The 27968-nt window shown below is 33.0% G+C and overlaps 1 protein-coding gene across 1 annotated transcript in view; it reads left to right on the plus strand.

Moving 5' to 3' along the window:
- LOC129235249 (stress-activated protein kinase JNK-like) overlaps nucleotides 1–27968 on the plus strand; it is a 115321-nt gene that overhangs the window by 25391 nt on the left and 61962 nt on the right. The window contains exon 2 of the mRNA XM_054868958.1: nucleotides 16786–17045. Within this exon, the coding sequence (XP_054724933.1) occupies nucleotides 16876–17045 (170 nt within the window). The 5' untranslated portion in view covers nucleotides 16786–16875. The remainder of the gene's footprint in view (nucleotides 1–16785; nucleotides 17046–27968) is intronic.

Raw genomic sequence — 27968 nt, forward strand, 5'->3', positions numbered from 1 at the left:
ATTGTAAATATGACTTGTTTTTATTTTCACGCTAAAGTTTTAATTTAGGTATTCAGTTTTCGGTGGATAAACTCGAAGTCATTTATGTTTCTACATAAAGATATGCGCAGACGATTTTTTTTTTTTTTTTTTTTTTTTTTGACAGCGAAAAATATTTCTTTAAGTTTACATTTTATTGTTTTTATTTATTTTGGTAAATGCATTAATTGATTTAAAAATTATTTTTGGCACCAGGGGAAAAAGAAACGATTTTTTTTTTTTGTTGATATGATGGATTTGTTTTAATGAGCTTATTTATTTTAATTATAACTTTTTCGTTTTGAAAGCTGTTAAAGAATTTTTTTAATGAAAAAAAGTTTATTAGCTGCTTTGTTTAAAATGTGCTGCTATTTTATTTGTTCATTTATTTATTTATTTATTTTTTTACGCATCTAATTTTTTAGATGAGTGAGGAATATTTTATTCCTAGAAATCAGTTTAAAATATTTAAAAAATATGTTTGAAACAATTTGCGATTTTAGCTATTTTTGAGAATATTGATCAGGTACTAGAAAGTAGTATGGGTATACGGGAAAGTAGGCTCGTTTAGTTCTAGACGGAACTTCTTGTTTACTCATAGTTTGGGAATTTTTCCATAATTGAGTACCCGGAGGAGCCTTTTTTGAGCGCAACTGAACTACTTGACAGCTAACATGGATAATCTATAGAGAAAACATGGATAAAGAGAAAATGTCAACTCAAAATATTGCTGCAGTATGTCCTGCTAAAAGCCGACCTCTGCTAGTAAACGCTTGACATCCGCCATAATGAAGTCTCTGACCAGCCACCAATATGACTGAGGCTCGTGAATCTTTTGATATTCCTCTCTACAGCATTTATTCTCCCTGCAGGGTCGGCCTGCCCTAGTAAAACTGTTTATTGCGGCTGGTCTAATCGGGTGTGTTTGTTCTTGCCTGGGGATAGGTTCTTTTGGCGCCGCCTCCATTTATACTGATTGATCTTGATTCGCATATCATTCGCAGCCAGTGAAGGAGAACACCCCAGTGAATGAAAAATTCTTTCTTTTTTTTTAAAAGAGGGGGGGGGGGGGGGGTAAAAGTTTTTTAGTAGATTATTTGAAGCACCTTCTAGACGCAATGGGGTGTAAGACCCAAAGTTAAAAATTTACAGTTTATTAGCACACTGCCGTGGGCAGATAAACGGCAGTATCTGCAGAAATGAATTTCTAAGATATTTAGAGAAACACGTTTTGGATTTAATGCTAACAATAGAAAAATTTTAGAACTAAGCGGCGTTTTTTTTTCGATTTTTTTTTCATCCGAAACCAAATGAGCAAGCTTGAACAAAAAATCTAACGTACAATACATGACAAAAATGAAAAAAAAAAAATGAAAAATGAAAAATAGTTACCGCCCTTTACCTTCCCACTGCAATGAGGCAGTGAGAAACTAAGGGCTGTAAGTGTGGATATTCTGAAGTTTTAAGTAAAACGCGTGAAAAGTTCTAACACATAGTAGACTTTTACTGAAAAGTTTTTCTAAATCATTATGTGCAGCAGCTCCTACGAGGCTACTAGTAGGGAAACATTTGGACATGGGAACATATTTACTCTGCTTTTAACTCCACCTATCTGGTATTATTTTAATTACATACTAGTACTATATACGTAGTCTATTCCAGTCAGAAAGAGAATGCTGTCAAAGATTAAAGCATTTGGTAATACAGGCAGTTTTAAAAAATTGATACTCATACGGTAATTTTTTGCTAAAATTAAATTCAAAAATCATTTTTGTAGCTAGAAAATGATAAAACTTTTTTAATTAACATTTTAAATATTAATTGAGACCGCCTATTATTCAATGTAGCATTAATTTAGTTAATATTAAGCTTATTTGTATTTTAAATAAACTGTACAATTAATCGAATGCATCCGGGGCAAAGTAAATGGAGCAAAGTGAAATAGTTTGTTTCATTTACTCACTCAATCATTTAATATAAATCATTATGTTTTCATTTATTAATTAATCCATTTTCATTCCTTCATGTAGTAATTCACTTATTTATTTATTCATTCACTTATTTTCATTCATTCATATTCTTTTACTCGCTCATTTATTTTCTTCATATATCAATTGATTTATTCATTTAATTATTCGTTTATTGTTTCATTATCTTTTTATTTATTCATTCAACCTTTTATTTACGGATTCTTTTGATCAAAAATATGTTTTTTACAATCGAATAGAAAATATTTCATTAGAAAAATATTTTATTTTTCACTTTGCCCCACGAAAATAATGTGAAAAACTTCCACTTTTTTTTTTTTTGGTTTCACTATAAAATACGTTTTTTTCTTCATGTACTACAAGTTTCAAAACAAATTTCAGATTTGTTCATTTTGAAAAAACTCAAGTCATCTTAATAATTTCACTTTGTCCCACATTCCCCTACTATAACTTGTCACAAAACAGAGGAGAGGTTCTTCTTCCATTTGTATTGGTTAAGTGCAAATTTTTAATTTGCTTCTCACTGCATCAAATGCTTGATAAAACTCTCGCCTGTTTTGGAGCAAAAAATTGAAGTAGTAGTTCTGATAGGGTTTTGTTGTACAGCCTGATTTAGAAAAAAAATGTAAGCGTCTACCTAGGTTTTAAACTTTTCAAGCGTTTTTCTCAGAACTTCAAAACTTCACTTACGTCCCTTTCCTTCTCGCTGCTTCATCTTGTAACATTACCTTCCTACAATTTCAATTAAAGATCGTGAAAAAAGGGAAAAGATTAAAAAGAAAACTATTTTGAAAATATGAAAATAAAGTATAAGAGCTAGAAAGCTGAATAGCCGAATTTTGCTGAGACTTCGTAAGGCACGATAAAATGTTAATAATTATGACAGATTCTAAAATTATTTAAGAAATGCGTTACCTTCGTATGAACTGACTACTGCCATACCAGCTCCGGTGGCACTGACGGAAAGTAATGAAAAGAAAAGAAGGGAAATTAATAAGGAGTAAAAAATGACAGACGAATATAGATAAAATACAGAATAATTGTTCAAAAAATTTTGCACGAAACCAAAATTAAAATTTGTTTAAGAAGCGAATCTTGCGTGTTCATTGATTATTTCACATATAATCACTTTAAAGTACAGAATAATTTTTCAAAACATTTCGCACGAACCAAAATTAAAATTTGTTTAAGAAGCGAATCTTGCGTGTTCGTTGATTATTTCACTTATATAATCACCTTAAAGTACAGAATAATTTTTCAAAACATTTAGCAAGAACCAAAATTAAAATTTGTTTAAGAAGCGAATCTTAAGTGTTCATTGATTATTTCACTTATATAATCACCTTAAAGTACAGAATAATTTTTCAAAACATTTAGCAAGAACCAAAATTAAAATTTGTTTAAGAAGCGAATCTTGAGTGTTCATTGATTATTTCACTTATATAATCACCTTAAAGTACAGAATAATTTTTCAAAATATTTCGCAAGAACCAAAATTAAAATTTGTTTAAGAAGCGAATCTTGCGTGTTCATTGATTATTTCACTTATATAATCACCTTAAAGTACAGAATAATTTTTCAAAACATTTAGCAAGAACCAAAATCAAAATTTGTTTAAGAAGCGAATCTTGCGTGTGTTCATTGATTATTTCACATATACTCGCATTTCATTGACATTTGACTAGGGAATGTAAAATTTTTCATTGGTCGGACAGACCTATTCATTCACTGGGTTGCTACTTGCTGAGTTTCATATGCCCTCCTCCCCTTTCCAAACTTCAAAGGAAACCGTAAAAAGTCACCAAATTTTTCAAAAAGTACATATATGTACCTATCCACAAAAATGCTTTCATTGCCATGTATCAAAAGCTATATAGGTTTTTTTTTTAAATAATACTTGGAATATTCAGTAAATTACACCCATTAGCCAGGGCTAAAGCAGAAATACGTGAAATACACCGCCAGCTCAGTCATTTCCAGCCGATGACTGCAGTTTCGTGCTTATTAGCACTCATCAGCCCGGCATAGGAAAGTGACTGCGCTGGAGATGGAAAACCTCTTAAGGAAGCCAAGAGTGCGAAACAAATTGGTAGCTAATATAGAATTAGCAGACCGGACGAGTGACCGAAGTAATGGTTCGGCTCAACTCGAAGATTGAACGCAAGGCAAGGCATATTCAGTAAATTACCGCCCATTAGCCAGGGCTAAAGCAGAAATACGTGAAATACACCGCCAGCTCAGTCATTTCCAGCCGAGGACTACAGTTTCGTGCTTATTAGCACTCATCAGCCCGGCATGGGAAAGTGACTGAGCTGGAGATGGAAAACCTCTTAAGGAAGCCAAGAATGCGAAACAAACTGGTAGCTAATATAGAATTAGCAGACCAGACGAGTGACCGAAGTAATGGTTCGGTTCAACTCGAAGATTGAACGCAAGGCAAGGTATAAACATTATTGCATGAGTGTAAACATTATTTTTTCGCACAAACTAGCAAAACCAAAACTACTCATGCAACAAATGATAAAAACCACATTATTAAAGCCCGAAACAGCGAAAATTCTACATACATGTGTTTCAGGGTTGCAAGGAACTGCTTTTTTAATTTAGAAAATATTTTGAGCTTCTAAATCAAAGCAAAAATAACAAGTAACGCGGCTGAGCTTCTTTTACCCTTGTTAAAATTGCGACAATATTAATTGTTATTTTCATTACTATAGTAAAATAAAATTCAAAACGTACTTAAAATAAATACTTAAACTATAGATATTTATGTCTCGATGATCATTTTAGTCAAAAAAAAAAATAATAATTTGCAATTCTTTCTTTTTATATGTGTGTTTGTGTGAATGAACCATTTTTTTCTGAATCAGTCCTTTGAATCAGTCTACCAATAAAATTCTATGGAATTTTTTTTTTTTTTTTGTATTTCTTAGAACGAAAAAAGAATAAATAAACTATATTCGAAATATACAATATTCATATATGTATTTTTTAAACAAACATTTTCTTCTTCGTTGTATTGATATTTTAAATAAAATGGTTTCACTTTCTCTTTTAGACACTACATCGGAGCAAAAACTAACGTTAAAGTTATTAAATAAAACTTTTTTTAAAAAAATTCTGTTTGTCCGAAAGAAATATCCGTTAAAAACGTTTACAATTTTTATAAGATTAAAAATTTTCTCCAGAATCTAACGTTGTTCTCTTTTTTTATTGTTATTTAAAAAAAAAAAGTTGAGAAAGGATATATTTGTACATTTAAGGATTTAAAAAAGTCTCCCATTTACTTTTACTTACTTATTAAAGATTCCTAAATCCCTTCTGTCACACGGAACATAGCAAACTCTTCCCTTTAAGAGTTTTTTTCTGCTGCTAGGCTTATATGACCGTGTAAACTGTTTTACAGATACTTAAGCACGATTATTGCACCAAAGCTGTTGATAAGCTACCGAAATTTTCCTAAGGGTTTCAATTTTGACTCATGGTTTATTATAGAAAAACATTATGATTTCGATTATTAAAAGAAAATGTATGAATTAAATTTTGATTAATAGTTTCAAACTTTTAAATGAGGGGTAAATCTGGTTTATACTTTATGAGCAATTATTTTAAAATGTAATATCAGGATTACACTCATATACATTTGATTCTCATTAAAAAAAAAAAAAAAACGGATAAAAAAAAAACCCCTTTTTTCTGAAAATTTAACTGTAACGATTTACTACATTATTTACAGCACGAAACAAAGGTGTACCTAAAAATAGATTTCAGTTTATTACAGTATTATTTAGATTTCTTGAGTTTTTTCTCTAAATATTTTTAAGTGCAATGTTATTTCACCTTTATTATAACTAAGAATTTGACCTCATACAAGTTATATCTCAGCAGTGCTTGCGAAATGTTATTTAATTAGTCAGACACAACAGCAAATGTATCACATGAAATGAATAAATAAGAAATTAATCTGTTCTTTTTTGCAGTAAAGTAACAGTAGGAAACAACAAAATCCATAATTCCCAAATTAGCAATTGATTGCAGACAGGTGTTTCGTTTTTTCCATACACTCATTTTCTAGATTTGTCTTGTAGGATGACTTAATATTCAAAAGCTCACTTTTTTTGCATTGATAAAGGGGCTCCCGAAATCCTCAAAAAGCTTGTCAGCAATCCATTGCAAACTGATGCATTTTAGACGTTGTTTTGTCGACTATTATTAAATATATCACATTTGAATCAACTCACTTTCTACACTGTGCCATTTTTCTGAATCAAATTTTATTTTACCTGAGCTTGTGATAGATAAATTTTAAACATTTTGAAGTGTATTTTCATCAGTTTATGTCTTTCGTGTTTTTATATTCATACGACTATGATTTTTGTCCCCTTATTTTTAGTTTAAAATGATTTTTTTTTTTTTCGATTTCATTTTGTATCCACAAAAAATTTAGTTTTATGATAATTGAAAAAAATTATTACATCACTTGATATCAGTGCTAGACTTGAGATAGTGAGAAATTTCAAATCGGCAAGAAAGAGTGATTCCAATTCTCTAGAAAATTTGTGTCAGTGCATTGTTTACAAGTGTATTATCTCGCGATTTGGTACCTGATTGTGTACATTTGATGTTAAATTTTACATTGCTCAATTAAATTGCTGGAGACATTCAACACAACTGCGAATTATATGAACATGGCTTCATTTTGAAATTCAAGTGTGATAGTACATTAGTAATTTTGGTTCTATGTTAATCCGTACATTTTGTGCATTCTGTACAAAAATGTACCGTAATATTTTGTACCTTCAAGTGCGGCAGTACATAAGTACGTGAAGTACACCGCCAGCTCCGTCGTTTCCAGCCGAGGACTGCAGTTTCTTGCTTATTAGCACTCATCAGCCCGGCATCGGAAAGTGACTGAGCTGGAGATGGAAAACCTCTTAAGGAAGCCAAGAGTGCCAAACAAACTGGTAGCTAATACAGAATTAGCGCAGACCAGACGAGTGACCGAAACAATGGTTCGGTTCAACTCGAGGATTGCAGGTCGATTGAGGAGTTGAACCGAACCATTGTTTCGGTCACTCGTCTGGTCTGCGCTAATTCTGTATTAGCTACCAGTTTGTTTGGCACTCTTGGCTTCCTTAAGAGGTTTTCCATCTCCAGCTCAGTCACTTTCCTATGCCGGACTGATGAGTGCTAATAAGCACGAAACTGCAGTCCTCGGCTGGAAATGACTGAGCTGGCGGTGTATTTCATGTATTTCTGCTTTTGCCTTGGCTATTGAGCGTTAATTTACTGAATAGTACATAAGTAATTTTAATTCCATATTAATGCGTTTTTTTTTTTTTTTTTTTTTGTATATTATGCGAAACACGTATCGTAATATTTTGTACATTCCATTGTGACAGTATATGAGTAATTTTAGTTCCATGTTAATTCATGATACTGTTCCCAAACATTTACATCGGTTTAATAAGAATGTCTCAATTTCTGAGAAACAAAATAAAAAGCCGAAAGCTTTAGCTAACTAAATGCTTACTGAATTGTAAGTAAGACGTAACACGGAACTAAAATTTTTGTCAGTACATAAGATGTAAGTACGTAAGAGAATGCTTATTGAATCGTACATAAGACATAAATATAGGGAACGAAAATTACTGAAACTTATATGGGTCATTCTTCAAAAAGTGTAACTTTCCTGTCACACGCCTTTTACAGTAAAAACTTTAAGGAACAATTTATTAAACAATGATTTTTAATTTTATCAAAACTAAATCTATTTAAACCTGCCAACAATTTTTTAATGATAATTTTTATTTCAGTATATTTTTGGTTCACAACATGTGAATTCTCACCTTCGTGGCATGTCACACCCTTGTGTGACTGTTTGTGCTGCTGAATAACTTGTTTAATTAAAAGTATATACTTATTTATTGATTATTCCTTTTACAAGTGTCTCAAATACTAATTGTTTAAATAAATTTAATTTTTTAATATTGTGCGTTCAAAATTTACGTTTTCTGGAGAATGACCCATATAAAACATACGTACATGGAACTAAAATTACTGACAGCACATAAGTAATTTAAGTTTCATATCAATCCGTATATTTTTCGCATGTACCGTTTAAAATGTACCGCAATGTTTTGCCCTTTCAAGTGCAGCAATGCAAAAGTAATTCCAGTTCCATACTAATCTGTGAATTCCGAGCAAAAATGTACCATAATATTTCGTACATTCAAGTGCGACAGTGCAAAAGTAATTTCAGATCCATATTAATCCGTATATTTTTTGTTTTCGGTGCAAACATGTACCGTAGTATTTTGTGCCTTCAAGAGCGATAATAGTTAAGTAATTCTAGAGTTTCATGATAATCCGGGAATTCTATGTATTCCTTACAAAAACGTACCGTAATATTTTCACCCTTAAATGTCACAATATACAAGTAATTCATGTTCCATGCTAATCCGTGCACTTAGTGCATTCCGTACAAAAATGTAGGGTAATATTTTGTACATTTGAGTGCGACGGCACATAAGTAGTTTTACAGTCCCATGTTAATTCATTACACCATTTTTCAGCATTACAGAGTGCTGAAAAAGAATGTCTTAATCTCAGGAAAACAAAGCAAAAAAGACGATGGCTTTCTACATTTGATTTCAAGTGCGTGTGGAAATGCACACTGTATATTGCATAAGACACAAGTACATGGAACTAAAATTATTGACAGCACATAAAAATTTTAGTTTCATATTGATTCGCATATTTTGTGTATTCCGTAAAAAAATATACCGTATAGTATTTTGCACTTTCAGGTACTACAGTACAAAAGTAATACTAGTTCCATGCTAATCCGTGCATTTTGTGCATTCCATACAAAAATGTACCATAATATTTTGTACATTCAAGTGCGACGGTAGATGAGTAATTTTAGTTCCATGTTAATCCGTTACATTATTTTTAACATTACAGAGTGCTGAAGTAGAATGTCTTAATCTCGGGAAAACAAAGCAAAAAGACGATGGCTTTCTATTTTTAATTTCATGTGCTCGTGAAAATGCGTACTGTATCTTACTTAAGACATAAGTACATGGAACTAAAATTATTGACAGAACATAAACAATTTTAGTTCCATATTAATCCGTATATTTTGTGTATTCCGTAAAAAAATATACCGTTGCATTTTATACTTTCAGGTACGACAGTACAAAAGTAATTTTAGTTTCATGCTAATCCGTTACTCTATTTCTCAGCATTCTACAGTGTTGAAGTAGAATGTCTTAATCGCTGGAAACAAAGCAAAAGACCGAATTCTATTTTCGATTCCATGTGCGTGAGAGAATGCTCACCGAATCGTTGCCTTCCCCACATGATGGATGACGATTCTCTTCAACTTTTGGGAAGGAATTCAGCGAACACACTGTGGGTATATTGATTGGAGAATGGAATTTCCTTTCTCCTCCAAGACATTTCAAGGCGACTAGCCTGATGACGTCAAAGGTTTGGATAGTTTTTCTTCGCTCATTCAATTTACAACGAATCACGTAAAAGCAGTTTGTTTCTTGGTGAAAGTTTCTGCGCATTTTCTTAGAAGATTATGAAATAAGTACGACACTTACTGCAAGATTATTCGATAAATACTACGAGAAAGTTTTCTTTAAATATATTTTTTAAACTTGCAACGTGTTTTAACATTGCCATAAAAATGAATTATTAGAAGTGAGCTAAAGACGTCTAGTAATAAAATCATTTAGGCTCTTGCATTTTGGTGAGAATCAAGTAGTAAGAGAAATCCATAATATTGTTTCAGATCTGAGTTAGATAAGCATCCCTTATCGTTTCTGAAATTAGACTTGTGTAATTTCCTACTATTTCAGAACGAATTTATTTATTTTACTAGCACTTCACTAGCATCTATGACTTACCTAAAACACTATTACGATCAATAAACATTATCTCTAAATTAAGAATTTAAATTACAGAATGACTGATGTGAAATTTAATATTTTTTTTATCCTATTTGTATAGGATAGTCGTAGTATATGAAAGGTTTCATGTACGTAGTACATTAACCCCGATTAACCAAAGTGAACGGAACCGAACCTCCACCGAAAATTCCGGATAAAAGAAATACACTCAAAAATGGCTGTCTACAGAAACTTTTAATTACGGATTTACACGTGTTCGCATTTACAAAATGATCACTACATATGTTTTTTCGTACATATTACTATAATTGCAAATAAATTCATTCAGTAAATGTCATACAATTAAATAAAATTCAATGTAAATTTAATAGGACACAATACTATATAGTAAACTTTAATATTTATTACGTTGTTAAAAGTACAGTAAACTTTAATTTTCATTCTTTGGCATACTTAGCAGTTAAAAAATAAATCTTTACTTATAATAAAACTGAAAGTCTCTTTGTTCGGATCTCTCTCTGTCTGACAGGATCTCTCTCTCTGTCCGGATCTCTGTCTGTCAGGATCTCTGTGACGCGCATAGCGCCTAGACCGTTCGACCGATTTTCATGAAATTTGGCACAAAGTTAGTTTGTAGCATGGGGATGTGCACCTCGAAGCGATTTTTTTTTTTTGAAAATTCGAGGTGGTTCTTTTTCTATTCCAGTTTTAAAAACAAAATTACCATAAGATGGACGAGTAAATTACAAAATTATCATAACGTGGAACCGTAACATGGGCATAAGCCAATTGGCGAGATACGAAATTATCATAACGTGGAATCAGAACATGGTTACAAGCCAATTGGCGAGAAAATTCACCACACATTATTTTTAAATATACAGGCGAACCAACCCTTTCCCCCAAGACCTTTCAATTTTTCTATTACGGGCAAAGCCGTGCGGGTACCACTAGTACCTAATAAAACAATTCTTTACTTTCACATTCGATCGTTTTCGAGTTTAATGGAATTTTTTTTTTTTTAAAAAGGAATTATTTTGGGTTCCAAAAATTTACTGGTCGATTTGAGACAGAAAAAAAGCAGAAGCGAAAGAAATGTGTAGCTACTTTGAGTTCGTTTGCAATAGAAATGATTGCCTCCAGTGGCCTTGAAGTTATGTTATGAGCTTAAAAAATAAATAAATTACAAATACACTTCCAACTAACCGATTTTGGTTAAACGGGGTCCTGGTCAAAATTGTTACGGGTGATTGAAGTTTATTGTATTTAATTAGCTGGTAGTATGATTAAAACAATAGAGGACGAATAATAAACACTATCAGGTAAGCAGGTCGTTATGCTTTTTTAAAAATCAATGAATATTACTAATAGAATAATTATTTATGCGGATGTAGTTATTTCTGGAAGCAATATAACTATGAGTAAATACATTTTATAGCAAACATTTGTTGAAAGAAATTTCTCAGTGATAGTGCTTACTTGATGTAAAAGACTTTAAACTTAATGATACTGATAATTATTCAAAAGTTTTACAAGTTAGCCGTTAATTTTAAGGCGACGATATGTATTTGGAAGATAAAAATGCATAATAAGGAGAAAATGTTCTTTTTGACGATAAAAGCTTACATTTGGTTGGATAACTTTTACGATTATAATGGGGTATTAAGATATTTTCGCTTTGAAATGAGAAATCAATAAATAAAATGCTTTTTTTGGATGTTAAATTTCCTTGTTAGCCATAAAATAAATGATATGTTTGTTTATTCAAAGATTTATAAAGCCATTTTTACCCTAATTTTAATCTATTTAATTTTTAAAGTTTAGTTAAATAATACAGAGCACCTCCTCCAATTAGAACTTCCCCCCTTCCCTTTGAATCATTTTGGAAAATGGTGTGGGAGGAGGTTTTTTTTTTAATTAGAATGTTTCTAAATTGGTTTAAAATTTTTCTTAAAAAACATTTAAATTCTACATTTATTTATTTATTCTGAAATACAGAATCAACCGTTCTAAATGATTTTTTCTAACTCTGCCATCTTCGATTTCATTTTTAGAAAATTAGTTTTTAAGGCTATTGATCATTATAATAATTTTCACTCTTTTCGTGCGTTTCACTCTTCTAAAATAAACTTTTCGCACCTAAAAAATATCAAGGATTATTTTCCGCTTCTTGGGAAAAAAAACCAGCAATATCTTTGATATAGCAAAAATGTTTTTTAATGATATCAGGAGATTTAATAGTGATATTAGTGAAGGATTTGCCACGATTCTGATTCGCACTGCGTCCTTTCCTGAAAGCTGATAACTGGCTGTGGTGTACGACAGATTGCTATATTTTGATGATTTTCGCAAATTGATGGTAATGGAGAGAAGCATGAAGTTTCACATTTTGTTATTGAGGTAAAATAAAATATGTTTCTGATAAAATGTAAAGCTGATCCATATATTTGTTGCAACTCTTTGCTTCAGTTTTACTTTATTTTCATATTCATAACCATGAACAGTGTTAAAGCATTAGTTAAGACCTTTCTGAGTTACGTTGAATCATGTTATAAGAATGTTTATGCAGTGAAGCACCATTTATACGTTTCTCTTTTATACGTTTTTATCAATTAAACGTTTTTTAAATTGGTCCCTGCAGATTCTAACACACATTAACCTATACCTATTGTGCGTTTTTACATATGTACTCTTTTTCAGAGTCGCTTCAAAAAACGTATAAACGGTGCTTCACTGTACCTCTTTGATGGTTATGGCTTGAGATGATTACGAAGTATGATGATTAAGATTACTGTGATGTGTTTCTTTACTGCGTTTTTTTAAACAAATGCCAGTTTTATTAACTGCAATATCAATTTTCTATTTTTTTTCCGTACAAATCATTTTTATAAAGCATTCTGCAATTTTTTCTACTCTCTTCGATATGGCTCGGAGAAAAACAATGGACATTAAGCTGTTACATGAAGGAAATTCTATCAGTGTTAATGGTTTCATTAACAACAAGCCGCTTGCAGGGACAACTGATTTGTTTTTCTTTACCATTAATTACATACTTATTTTCTGGCCACGACATCAAAATCAAGACTGTGGGGTCGGTGGGGAAAATGACTGACTCCTGGAATTTTAAAGTCTCTGACTTTGACTCCACGACTTCGTAGTCCTGGCTGAACTGCGGAATCTGACGGAAAATGGGGACTCCAACTGCTGAAATTGTAAAGTTTCTGACTTCAATTTAGTTTACCTTAAAATCAGTCTGACTTCGACTCTGACTTAGTAACCCCGATGAAAATACGGATCTTAGTTGTAAAGATAAGTTCACTTTTGTCACCACCAAAAAAACGCGAAAAGAAACAAAATAAAATAATTTATGCCATTTAAATTTCACATACGTCAAGGCATTTTTTTCACGTCAAGCATGGAACTTAAAGAGCAAATGCAGCCAAATAATATTATACTAAAAGAAGTAGGGGAAGACCGCCAAATCGGACCCCCTAAGAACAAGAGGCCCGTGTCGCTAAATGTGAAGCAAAACAAAAATAAAAAATAAGGCATATGAAGCTAAATTTAACTATAGGAACCGCCATAGGTACTTACATTTTCTGTTAATATGACGATAATTTAAAAAAAAAAAATATTTTTGACAAAGTTTCAAAAGTCCAATTTAGGAATATATGTACCTATATTGAATATGCGCTTCCTAAATTGGACCGTAACAGTAAATGATATAACAATTGGCATTTGAACTGTACAGTCTTCTTACAGGATTTGCAATAGTATTTCCTTTGCTTTGGGCTAACATGGCGCATTGTTGATGAAACCAGTGATGTCATTTCATACACTAAATCATGCTTTGCACTTCATCTCTATGGGAAATATTGCAAGTCCAGTTGTTTTGTGCGGTTTTTTGCTCCTTCTTTTGCGGTCTTTTTTGTTCTGTGTCCTTTATTTGTGGTGAGGACGTTAGAACGTTTGCCGAAGTAAGTTTCCTTCTTCTGCCTTCCATTTTGTATGCAAAGGTAATATGTGTGCCATCTTAACACTAATCATTGATAGAACTGACGATTATAACTTGAAGAGAACTAACCACTGATTCCTCGGAACTTGTGTTAATTTTATTCGTACATTGTTCTTGTGCATCTTGAATAGCTGACGACGAACATGTAGCATGTTTACTTTGGTAGTCTCATCTGGACTACAAACTTCTAACTCGGTTGCTGCAAAGTCGCTGTCATTAAACACAGTTATATTAACAGATCACACTCCTGTTCTAAAAAATCAATTCACAAAATACTGGCCACGCTTGCAGTTTGTTCGTAAGAGTCACCTAACAGTTATCTTATTTTATATTGGATAATGAACCTCATTGGATGTTCTCGCATCCACGTATCACAGGTTCGATTGAAATATGTGGACAGAGGCTTGAAAACGGCCACATCAAAGGGCTGTAAACGATGCTTATTGTGTACTGGAAGAGGAAGCTTTATTACACCATTATCGTTAGTAAAGTTAATAGCATAGCCCCCATTATTCCTACAAACAGCTAAGGCTCTTTCCATTATTTTTCTCGTCTGTGAACCCTAATTCCCCTTTTAGAAATCTTCTAAAACCAAGAATGATAGAAATTAACGAAGCTTGTAATTAATGAAGAAATTAGCTTAAAAAAGGGTTAACGAGAACAAATTTCAGTCTTTTTTTTTTTTTTCTTTTTTTTAAAGGAATTTTATTTAAAAAAAAACTGAAACTGAAGCTTCTAGCTAAAAAAAAAATAGGAAGTGTAAAAAGCTATTTTATGAGGTTGAAGCTTCTAAGCAGCTTATTTAATAAAAATCAGTGTGAATGCTTTAATAAGCCTTATAATTTATAGTTTAAGTAATCCTAAATGTGTATTTAAATGTCACCACTGAATTATTTTCTGTAAAAAAATTTAAAACTTTGCTTGAATTTCATGTTTTTAAACTCAACTACTGGTCCTTGTAATTAATAAAATAACCAGTTAACAAGTGACGTGAACAAACACAAATTTCAGTCAAATTGAAAAACTATATTTAAACAAACTGAAATTGAATCATATTAGATAAACACCTAGTTTTATGGGTGGCAGCTTCTAGAAAGTGTGCTTGAAAAAAACAAAAAGTCAAAATGAATTTCCTTAATTAGTGTTAAAATATGCTCAAAATAATCCTAATTACGTTATTCGGTTGCACTAATCATTTATTTTATAACGTGATAAATGAAAATCTTGCTTAATTACATATTCTTAAATTGGACCACCGGTCCGATATAGGAAAAATTTTTTGGTCCAATACAGGAAAACAGGCCATTTTTTTATTCTTTAATTTATTCCTTGTCAACAAGTTTCCCAATCGTGCATGTAAGTACATTGCTGTAATCCCCATTAAATACTGTTTATAATACTATAAAAGCAATTTTCTCAGTTCACAAATTTTAGTATTATTCTACTAGATACAAGTTCTCAAAATTAGACCGAACACGTTTTCAACACAAATCACACCGTAACTCAAGCTATGCAGATCGAAATGTGACGAAACTTCATCCTTAAAGGGTTCGGACACAAATCTTTATTTCCACCAGCAGAGTGTAGCACAGAACTGTACGCTAGATTTTAAGCCCCCGGTCCAATTTAAGCAGTGGTCCAATATAAGCGGTCTTCCCATTGAGAAGGAATAGGTGGAGAGAGTACAACCCTACTATCCCGATACGTCAACAGTACCATGTGACCTGGGGAGCAATTTCGAGTTGACCGTAACCGCTGAAGAAGTTTTCATTAGCTGAAGCCATGCATGATAACAACCTTTAACTGTTGAAGGGAAAAATTAGATTTATAGTAATAGTGCAGAATTCTAGCATTGTAAACTGTGAGGAAAAAGCCACACCAGGAGGTCCAGTAACTTTTCTCTAGCATGTACGAATGTTTTTTACTTCTAAATAAATAAAAAATAACATTTATATGCATTCAACGGGGACATATTCCACAGTTGCCTATAATTTTTAAATTTTTGTACTTATTTTACCTATAAAAGCTGTAAAGCATTGTATATCTTGAGTGTAAATAATATTTTAGTTCCATAAAAACACTTTTTACTTAACTAGTAATTATTTTAACGGCTCTTAAGCATTTTGTGTACATTTGCTTTGTTAGCGAGTATCTTCTCGCCAAACTCCTGTGAACAGCAGATGCGCAAGAATAAAGATTTGCTATTTTTACGCTTCAATTTAAATACTAGTATGCCTGCGTATGAATTCATTTCAAAACATTGATTACAATACATATGAATCCATAAATTTTTAGTCAATAACAGAACACTTTAAACTATTTGTACATGCCCGTCATTTTAAGGAATAAACATCAAAATACATGAGAAATGCAATTACAATGTATTTTAAAATCCGAAAGGAAGTGGGGAGAGGGAATTTGAATGATAGGCCTGTATTTGTATCCGTTATTTATTTATTTATTTATTATTATGTGGTAAAGGAGTTGGAGCCAGAGTTGCTCTGATCTGTAGCTCCGACTTCATAATAAGCGCCGTCGCGTCGTCTGAAAAATATTTAATGCCAAAAGAGCGATTGCGGGCCAAAACGCGACAACTTCCCAGCCAAAAAAGTCATCTGATCTGGGAAACATTGGATCCCAAGCTTATTTCACTGAGACATTTGCTATGGCTCCCTCCATTAGTATTCCTTCTCAATGGGTCTTCCCTATTACGCGCTAAAGTAACTGTTTTCACGCTCAATGTGCTATTCCAAAGCTTGAACTCCTATCAATGTACGAGTTTATTATTTGCAAATATCTGAACATGCTCAAAATTTTCTTTTTTTTTTTTTTTTTTTTGCAGCTTGGAAGTTCCGAGCAATGCGGCGGTCCCTTCCTTTCCTGAGTAACCACGCAGTCTGAGAGACCAGTATCGGGCGGCACCGTGGCACTGATGCCAGTGCACCCCGGCGGTTCGAGCCCGAATTCTCCTCCGATGACCTCCGCCATGAGCAAACTGCCAGCCCTCTTCTACACGGTCGAGGTAGGGGACACCAAGTTCACCATCCTCAAGAGGTACCAGAACCTCAAGCCCATCGGATCCGGGGCGCAAGGTATCGTATGGTAAGTGTCTTCCCGATGTCCTCCCCGGTCAGTGAACTACTACCCTAATAGCACAGATACTAAAATAGGGCCATTATGCGACAGTCACGTGATGTTTATATGAGGATCCCTTTCGCGTGATGGTCCCGAAAAGTCACTGGAAAGTCATCAACAGGTTTCAGCGACTTGCGAATGACAGTCTACAGCGACCCCACAAAGTAATGCTGCAATAACGTCTCAAAGTGACCTGCCACAAATTGTTGCCCAGATGTCACAGTGAAGTCACTTGAAACGTGTCACAAAGGTATCACAACGGTACTCCTGCTAGACGTAATAACTCTGTCACTTGATTATTTTGCACATTGTGCCTCGCAGTGACATTCCTGTAACTGTGTTGCAAAAAATGATTCTGCAGTGACGCCTTCATGACGTCACAAAGTGACCTGTCATAAATAACTTCCGAGATGTCACAGTGAAGTCACGTAAAACATGTAACAAAGGTGTCATGAATTGACTCATATGAGACGTTATGATTTTGTTACTTGGTAATTTCGCCCATTGTGACTCGTTGTGTTATCCCTGCAATTCTGCCGCGACATGTGCAATCGAGGGTTTGAAGTCAAAATGTTGCCCCGAAATATCGTGGCCCAAAATGTCACCCGTCCAACATTTTGGGCATATTGCAACGAGTTGCAAACCAATTGTGATTAATTTTTGTAGCAAACATTGTGCGCACGTCATAGGCTCTACAGAACGCGCCCACTTGTGGCAAATTGCTTTTTCATTGATTGTTACTTATCAAAAATTACTTTAACACAGTGTCTATGATTTGTGCATTACGCTGTAGCATTATGTAGAATAGATAAATTCATAGCAAAAGTCTAAGACGAGTTTTGTTGTCGTTTTATCGGGGGTGGAATCTTCTTGATAGAGGCGTTTCTTAAACTAAGTGGGAAGGAATTCATTTTCATCCTTGTCGCTAGTTGAATTTCGAAAAAATAAGTGAATTTCCCTCGAAGAAGACAAAAGGCATTAGTGCTAAAACTGGTTCAAAAAAGCTATGAGATAAATGTGAATACTCTTAGAGGTATATGTTGCTTTGATTGCAAATGTTAGACTAATAGTATTGCAAAGAGGTGAATTGACGTGGTATGCCGTAATAAGTATAATTGTTTCTTTTTTTAAAGACTATATGCACTCAGTGCTGTAGTTGGGAAAAAATATTTGTGGGAACTACCTCATTATCTAGAGTAGATGCTCTGTTTAGACCAAAAACTACTTGTGATTACTTATCAGGGAATTACACGGCAAGGCTAGCAATAAAAAAAAAATTAAACAGGTGGCAATCAAAAGAGCATATTTTATTCATTTTTTAATGCAAAAACTATTTTCCCTCGTCCTCCTTATCGAGATGAAAGTAGCAGTCTTAAAGTCTGCCGAAGTTTTAAGAAAAGAGTCAAACTGGCGAGAAATTGAAGATACCATGCAAATTCACCGTCGGCATGTGGCAGGACATCCGTCTGCACAAAAGACGTCTTCCATTTCTCACCGTGACTCGCTAAGTTTGGTGACTTTTCTTAAAACTTCGGCAAATTTTAGGATCTTATATTTTGATAACGGGGAGACGATTGCTATTTATTTAGATTTTTTCATTGTTCAATTATTGTACTGTTTCCTGGTTAGCTACATCTGATTTCAGAAGCAGACTTTGTTTTTTCAAACAACGGTAGTGAAATTAATTTTCATGTAAATTTTCATTGTTTTACAATAGCAAACCAAACACTTGTAGGAACTGCGTTCCTTCCTTCCTCAACCGCAGCGCTGATAATCTTTCAAAACAGGAATTTAAGTCCAGAATATATTTGGAAGCAAGACAATGATGCATACTTTGATAAATGCGTTAATTTATTATGTCCGAAAGAAAGAGCTTAACGAGGCGAGGAAGAGGTGAGAGTTAAGTTTCGGATCAGAAAATTGCAGGAAACTCCCAAAAAATTGACATAATGACGGCTCAATAACCTCCCAAAAGAAGACGGGGTAATCGCTTTCTGATGACGCAGCAAATCGAAAACCGGTATTTGTTCCGGGGGTAGAGTTCCCAGAGACAAATGAACCACAATTATTAGGTGAATCGAGATCTCACAAATTCTGCAATGGAAGTGATACGACTCGTGACGTCAGCAGTCGCGATCGATACACAATCGCTGACGTCGGTTCACGGTATCGACCACTGCTCGGGAAAGGTTAGTTTGCAAACGAGTATGACAGCCAGCTGATGATCGATGAATTTGTGCATGCTTTTGGGAAACTGTGTCATCCTTCCCGTGCGCGCATCAATACTCTATTTCAATGATATCTCTTCCAGTCTTTTTCTTACCCCAGAATTCTTTTGCTCATCAATTTGTACCCTTTGTGTCGCTCGAGATATCCGTGACATATTACTGCTTGAGCATTCCGAAGAATCTTTCAGATACACGAACTTAGCTCGTTTCCGCTGGTTAAAAATACCAATGGATAGAGGTTATCAATTGATTTTATCGAATGGTGTTGGAATTATGTAAAACAGTCGTGCCCAACCTTTTTCTACCTGAGGGCCTCACTTCATGTTAAGGTCATTCTCACGAGACAGCCGGAACACAAATGATTTTTTAAAATATTTAACAATATTCTAATTGACACACTATGTAATGGAAGAAAAAGAAAATTACACACTAGGAATTGTTGTTATAATTATTTGATGCTTATTCTAATAAATATAATACATTAATGGGAATTGGGAAGTTTGCACCTTTTTTCCAAAAACTATTCTCTGAACATTCAATGCAGTACAAATTTGTGATATTTTGACTAATCATAGTTGTCAATTGGCAACATCAAACAAAACAACAGTCTGCATGTAAAATAGCTATTTCATCTAATTTTTGTAAAAAATCTGGGGTGACGGAATAGATAAGAAAAAATTGGTCAAAATTAAAATTTACTTAATTTCAATATATGTATTAAACATACAATTATCATGATGATGTTATAGAATTATTATATGCGTTACATTGTTGATGAAAAAAGATAATGATAATGATTAAATTAATTATTAGTATGATGATTACATTTTAATCATGATCTAATAAGTTCGCAAAAAATGTTATTTACACCTCTGTGCTACATTTTTTAGGAAATTTTTGCTGTAAGTGTAAAAGTAATTAAATGAAACACAATGTAATAGCAGTTGAACCATTCATGGCAGTTCAAAAAAAAAGGCACAACTAACAATCGCTAATTTTTGAGAAATGAAGTTTTTGAAAGGACTGAGCGATGTTTAGAAACACATATAATACCACAAGAAATTTTGGTGTATGTCCAATTAGATATTAAACCAGAAGTGAAAGCACAGTGAACAAAAATATGAACCAAAATAGATGAGCTCAGTTTTAAACTAACATATAATGTTATAACAAACTCCGTTTTATTTTATAACTGTTTTTTTAATAACGCCAATTTCTTATTTCATCATATGATATTTTCTAATTAAGTCGTATTTTGTTTCGTTTTTTTTATAAAGTTTTTAACGATTGTACATTTTTTTATGATTGCTACTAAACACATTGAAACTTGATGTTTAATATTCATCTGTTTTATAATTGTGCTACCATAAAAAAAAGCTTTAAAATAAACTTGTCAATATTTCACATTATATTGTGTAAATGCAACTATTATAAATTTATCGAAAAATGTTCCTTTAAAGAGAAGAATCAATACATTTATTTGTTATTAATAAGTTATTCATTTTTGTCAATAACTTATTATTCATCGAAAACAAAGGGGACGAAATGGAAAAAAAAAAATGGTTTTAATGTAGAAAAAACTATTTTTGAACAGGATGCATTTTTGGTGTTGGTTAATACGATTAATGTGTTAATTAATTAAAGAATAAAGCTGAAAAAGACGTGTAATTCGTCATGACTAATAGCAAAAGTAAAAGGACCCCGGATCCTCCTTAAAACTGTTATGCACGTTTTACGAACTTCAATATTCCTCCATCGATATGAGCTCCATTTTCCGTCTATGAAACCATCCATAAAATGAGAATTAAAAGTAAATTTAATGAAAAGAAAGTCAAACATTTGGCTCGCGTTGAAATGAATGAAAATGAGAATGTTTTAATTCTTGCATTTTGATTATGATGTTTTTGAATAAAAAAGTAAATCTTTCTTCAAAGTTTCGAATGATTGCCAAAAAGTAAACTCTAATAGTCATTGTTTTCTTGGCACATAGTCAATTTAGAGGCCTAAAATATTGCATCTAATGAAGGCTTCATCTGAAAGAAGGACTCAATTTCTCTAAAGCCATAAACGAAATGGTATCTTACCATAAAGATTGAATAAAGAGGTTAATGACCAACTTCTTTTTTTACTTTCTTTGACAGTATTTGATATATTTTTACTAGGAAATATACGCAATTCGGGATACAAAAAATTTACAAAATATGCTAATAAAGGTTTTGGATGCTGATACGTCTTTTTTTTTTTTTTTTTGTAAATATCTTAGTAATAAAACGTTCTATGAAGAAAGAGATCAGTTTAACTGTATTCTGTGCATACGAACTAGATTTATTCTTACTAAGGGATTAATGCAATGTATATATGTCCTACCTGAGACTAGATTAGTTCTGCCAAATTTCATTTGTTCGACTTCGACTAGATGAGCTCAACTCTGGCTATTGATTCCATTTAGGATCCGTTCGCACGCGTTGGATTTCAATGAGGAGTTCTTATGCGTGATAGCATCATTGATGCTACTAACTATTGACGTTTCTAACGCAGCGCAATCGCAGAGTTAATGCGCGTAATTCCAATACCTGTCGATCCAAGTAACGCCCGTTAGCTCTGCTATCGCGCTTTGTTAACAGGAGATATTCCAAATCACCGCACAGACATCGATGTGTGTTGTTGTTGAACTGTTGAACCCTCACTTCGATTGCTTGATATTCTACGAACGCGCGTTAGCTCTAATCATTGATAGTTCTAACGCAGCGCAATCGCAACACGAACGCGTCATGTGAATCAATCCTGTGACTGGATGAACATGGAGTGAATAGACTTCAAAGACGAAGTAAAAGGAGGCCCATCGGGCACGATGACTTTGAATTTCTAGAATTATATATTTTTTAAACCATCAAGTTATTACATAAAATATACCGCCAGCTCAGTCATTCCGTCCGAGGACTGCGGTTTCGAGCTTATTAGCACTCATCAGCCCGGAATAGGAAGTGACTGAGCTGGAGGTGGAAAAACTTACTGAAGACAGGGTGGTAACTTACTGAAAATACCATGCCTTGCCTTCAATCTTCCAGTTGAACCGAACCATTGTTTCGGTCACTCGTCTGGTCAGTGCTAATTTTATATTAGCTACTAGTTTGTTTGGCTATCTTGATTCCCTTAAGGGTTTCTTCACCTCCAGCTCAGTCACTTCCTATTCCGGGTTGATGAGTGCTAATAAGCATGAAACTGCAATCTTCGGATGGAATGACTGAGCTGGTGGTGTATTTTATGTATTTCTGCCTTAGCCTTAGCTATAGGGCGGTAAATTACTAAAAACATCAAGTTAGTTACTAATGTGTTCGGCAATTGGCCTCTATAAAGGTTGTGGCTATAAAAAAAATAATAAATAAAATAAAATAAAACAGAATTTCGGAGTCTGAGTGTAACTGATTTTAGGGCAAAATAGTCTTAGTTGAGAGTGGAAAGCTCTAACCTTCCCAGAAGAGTTGAAGTTGAGAGTCGAAGGCTCTAACCTTCCTAGAGTAGGAGTTGAGAGTCGAAGATTCTAACCTTCCTAGAGTCGGAGTCGGAATCGGTCATTTTGCCACCGAGTTCGCAAATCTGCCAGGGCTGCGAAGTCAGAATCAGAGTCCTGGAGTCGAATTGATTTTTGAAGGAAAGAGGCGGATTTGGAGTCGGTTTTTTTCCTTCCGACTCCATAACCCTGTTAAAAACGACTTGCTTAACTAAAGAACCTCGAACTGATGTTTTTAAAAGACTTAAAAAAAATAACTTTAAATAAAAACGCTAGATGAACGAATTTGGTTAGTGTGGCAAAACCATAAGCAACTTCAAAACTATTCACAGTATTCCAAAGTTTTATCTTGAGCTTGTCAGTACAATCAAGGTACCATCATATATTGTAGTTATTCTCAGAACGCTTTATTTAAAGCTCAAGGTGAAGTAAAATATGCAAATCGGTTAATTAAGTGACTATTTACCGTTAAGAACCAAGACTTTTATGGCAAGCGTTGATAACATAATTATTTCCTTCCTTACTTCCAAGCCGTTGCCATATAAAGTACCCAAGCACGAACACAGACCGCAATTCCTTAATTCCCTCCAATTGCACTTTACCTAATGTTTGTAAATTGCAACGAACAGTAGAGTAAATTAATTTAACTCTCAAATTTTTCGTCAATGCTTTAAATAGCAGTAGTACCAGAACGAAAAAAATAAAAATCATCTAATAAAATTAATGAAATGCCAAAATAAATAGTATGCTTTCAACGTGCCCCTCTTTTTGTCAACAGCCCCTTTGTGATGAAAACGCTTCTCACTCTGTCCATTAGCGGAATTGTCCATTACCTGAATGATGTATATGTTATTATAAGGGTGTTCCAAATTAAAGGGTGCGGGTTGAATAAAAACTAATGAATGTATTAAAACTAAAAGTAGAGGTGTAAAATTTTGCCAAAATTTTGAAAACACGGAAAAAAAAAGAAATTTCTTTTTACAAATAAGGAAGTTTCGTATTCACTCACAAAAAATTTCACTCAAAATTCGGCTTTAATTTCCATTTTGCTCACCCCCGACTTAATGTTGAGTTTTTTTTTTCAACCCGACCACACGCAGATAAGTGCCTAAGTACGTATAAACACCCGAAATATCCATTTTGACATTCCCCGAGTTAATTACAACGACTTTTCTCGTGACGTTCGTGTGTACGTATGTATGTATGTGCTTATATGTGTACGTGTGTATGTTCGGATATGCGTATGTGCGTATGTATGTCGCATAACTCAAGAACGGTATGTTCTAGAAAATTGAAATTTGGTTCGTAGATTTCTAGTGGGATCTAGATGTGCACCTCCCCTTTTGGTTGCATTCGGGTGTTTCTAAAGGGGTCTTTTGCTCCTTTTTTGGGGGAAATCATTTCTACTTTCGATATATACTCAAGTGGTGTAATAATTTGGCGGACACTTGGCAATATATCGCCAGTCTTTTGGTCGTCAAGTTTTGTCGCCAAATTGGCGACAAGTTTGGCGGATTTTTTTCTGTTTTTTTTAATTTTGTTTTAATTTGGCCACTGGTGGTGATATTTAGAGAGTAAACTATTGAATCACATTAAAATTGCCAATAATGGGAGAATAACATTAAAATAGGAGTAACAGGAAGTCATGTGATGCACACATCAGCTCGTGGGGTTTTTTTTTTTTTCTTTTTTTTTTCGAGTTTCCTTCAGAAAAAATTGAATTTTTACTAATTAAAATGTGGTTTAATAAATATATTTTCTTACAAAACTTAAATGTGCTGAATATTTAAAAACATATGCAGTCTAGAGTGTTTTTTCTTTGTAGAACGAGCTGATGTGTGCATCACATGACTTCCTTTTACACCAATTTAATGTTATTTCCCTATTATTGCAATTTTAATGTGATTCTCTCTCTAACTCTTTAAATATCACCAACAATGGCCACATTAAAACCAGATTTTAAAATTTTTTTTAAAAAATCGTCAAATTTCTCGCCAAGTTGGTGACAAAAGGCGACCAAAAGATTGGCGATATATCGCCAAGTGTCCGCCAAATTATAACACCCCTTATTTTGCATCGAAATTAACAATGAATTCCCCCCAAAAAGGAGCAAAAGACACCTTTAGAAACACCCGAATGCAACCAAAAAAGGAGGTGCACAAGTAGACCCCACTAGGAGTCTACGTACCAAATTTCAACTTTCTAGGACATACCGTTCTTGAGTTATGCGACATACATACACACATACACACATATACACATACGCACATACGCACATACATACGTAAATACAGACGTCAAGAGAAAACACGTTGTAATTAACTCGGGAAACTTCAAAACGGATTTTTCGGGCGTCTATACGTTCTTAGGTACTTATGTACGTGTGGTCGGGTGGAAAAAAAACTCAACATTCATTTGGGGGTGAGCAAAATTTAAATTGAGGCCGATTTTTGAGCGAAAATTTTTTCGCGAATACAATACTTCCTTTTTTGTAAAAGGAAGTAAAAAGGTATAAAACTTTTACTATTAAAAATTCTTCCTGTTTTCTACCTGCATCCAGAGTTCTAAGTTTAAAACACCTAAAATTACCCAAAATAGTCCAATCATCATTCAGCAGTTAATTTTGAACAGTCTGTGATTTCTAAAAAAAATGCTAAATCAAAATATTTCCACTAATTGATAATTCTATCCTCTGAAGACATTTACAGTTGTAGCGAGAAAATTAACATATAATAGGGGAATGTGGAGTTATATATGATGAATAGTTAAGATGACGTCGCTTTTTCAAAATGAACAGTTTGGAAATTTGTTTTGAAAACTAGTCTATAAAAATAGAACAATGTGTTTTATAATAAAATTTGCATTGAAGCGTTACTTTTTATTTTGGACAGTAAATTTGTGCTTTGAAAAAAAGGTGGAAAATTTCCACTAAAAATTTTTAAATTTTTTTTCTATGAGGCGAAATGAAAAATGACTTTTTGTTTCTGATAAACTATTTTCTATTCGATTGTAAAAAACATTTTTCTTCAAATAATTGATTAAATAAGAGGATGAATGAATAAATTAGAAAATACTGAAACAATAAATAATAAATAAATTAGCTAATTAATTAATGCACGAGGAACAATAGATGATTAAATAAAATAAGGAATGAATAAGAAAATAAGTGAGTAAATAAGTAAAGTATTAAATGAGCGAATGTAAATAGGTTAGTCAATAAATAAATGCGTAAGTAATTTAGAAAATGTTTGAACAAGTAAACGAAACGAACTATTTAACTTTGCCCCATCCACTTTGCCCCGCATGCACTTGAATAATTGTAAAAAATGTTTCAAATACAAGCAAACTTAATGGTAACTAAATAAATGCTGCACCGAATATTAGTTGGTCTCAATTAGTATTTAAAATGTTAATAACAAGAACTTTATCGTTCTATAATAACAAAAATATTTTTAACAGAATTTTACGATTTGAGTATCAATTTTTGAAAATTGCTTGTATTAGCATATTCTTTTAATTTTCAGAGGCAATTTTTTTCTTGACTGGAATGGGCTACATGTGTTACTACATAGTTAAAATATTACCAGATAGATAGCGTTAAAAGTAGAGTAAATATTCCACCATTTCACTTTGCCCCACATTCCCCTATTTTGATGCACAATAAATTAAAATTGTCTTATAGCTTCCACTATCAGAGTTAGTGTTTTCATGTGGAATTCTGAGTACAAAAATGTCAAGAAAAAAAACATGGAATTTTAATAATATATGTAACTATTTAAACACATTATTAAATGCAATACATTTTAAAAATTTAAATGTTTTCCGAGTAGAAGTGACTCTTTCAGGAAAAAACGGAAAAAACTGCCCCCCCCCCCTGCCCAATCTCTTGTGTTTCTCAACCGTTCTAATCTCTAATCAGCAGAAATCGTCATAAGCGTTGTAACAAAGGTTTCATCTTTTCAACTGAATGTAATACTTGCTGCCAAATTCGATATAATTTGCCACTGTTCAAAAAAATTTGGGCATCGAACATTTGTATCTGTTCGAACGAAATGTAACTCAGGTTCAAATCTGAGTGTTCGTATGATTTCCAGGAATATAATGGATCCTTTTCTGCATCAAATATGTAAAAAGTAATTAAGTAAATATAAACAACAAAACTATTACGGTAACTTCAAAAACAATCTCAAATGGACGATCAACTTTCTAATAAAAAAATATAAATAAATACTGAATAAGCCGTTTTAGAACAGGAAAATGGGAAGGGAGGTAGTAAAAAATAGGTCAAAAATTGAATTAATTAATTAATTTCTTCCTCATTATTTGTCACATTAATTTACCTCATAAAATGTGTAAAGAACCCGCTTGGAACGTCCAATGGTAACCAAAAGGAGAATGCACGCAATTGACTAATATATACATATTCCTACAAGTGAAATTTGAACCTCCAGTCGGACCCTCCATATATCGAATTAGCAAATTGCACGAAAAAAAATCGATGTGTAGAAATTTCGATATATAGAAATGAACTTAGTTTATTATAACAATCTGCAATTAAAATTAAAACTAATTTTCGCCAACCATAATCAGTGATGTTCCCATCAAATTTTCTGAGGGTATACTCTAAGGTGGCTCAAAAAAACTTTTTTTTCAGCTAGAGTCCAGGACACCCTCTATTTCTTTTAGACTTACTAATAGTAATATGTTGTAAAAGTTTTTGACTTCTTACTCAAATTTTAAGAGGGTAATCAATGATCCCTTAGTTTAACATTGGCTATAGCATAGAAAATGCCACAAATTTAGAAACAATTAATTTCGCCAGTTTTTTCTTTTTTTTTGTTAAATAATTATTTCGATGCAATTACTAGTGTATATTTTAATATGTAGCATTGTTTCGTCATAACATAATTTTCTCCCCTAACCTTCATTTTTGATATGACAAACAGTCTGAAGTAGAAAAAAAATCTACGAATGTCTCGAAAAACATTTCGATATATAGAGATTTTTTCGATATATAGAAACAATTTTTACATGTAATGGACATGGAAATTTGCTGGGACTTCGATACATAGAAAATTTTGATATGTGGAAATTCGATATACGGAAGTTCCCCTGTACTTCATATGACGGTTTTTGAGTTGCACGAGGAAA

The sequence above is a fragment of the Uloborus diversus genome, chromosome 2 (assembly GCF_026930045.1).
Source record: "Uloborus diversus isolate 005 chromosome 2, Udiv.v.3.1, whole genome shotgun sequence".
Lineage (NCBI taxonomy): Eukaryota > Metazoa > Arthropoda > Arachnida > Araneae > Uloboridae > Uloborus > Uloborus diversus.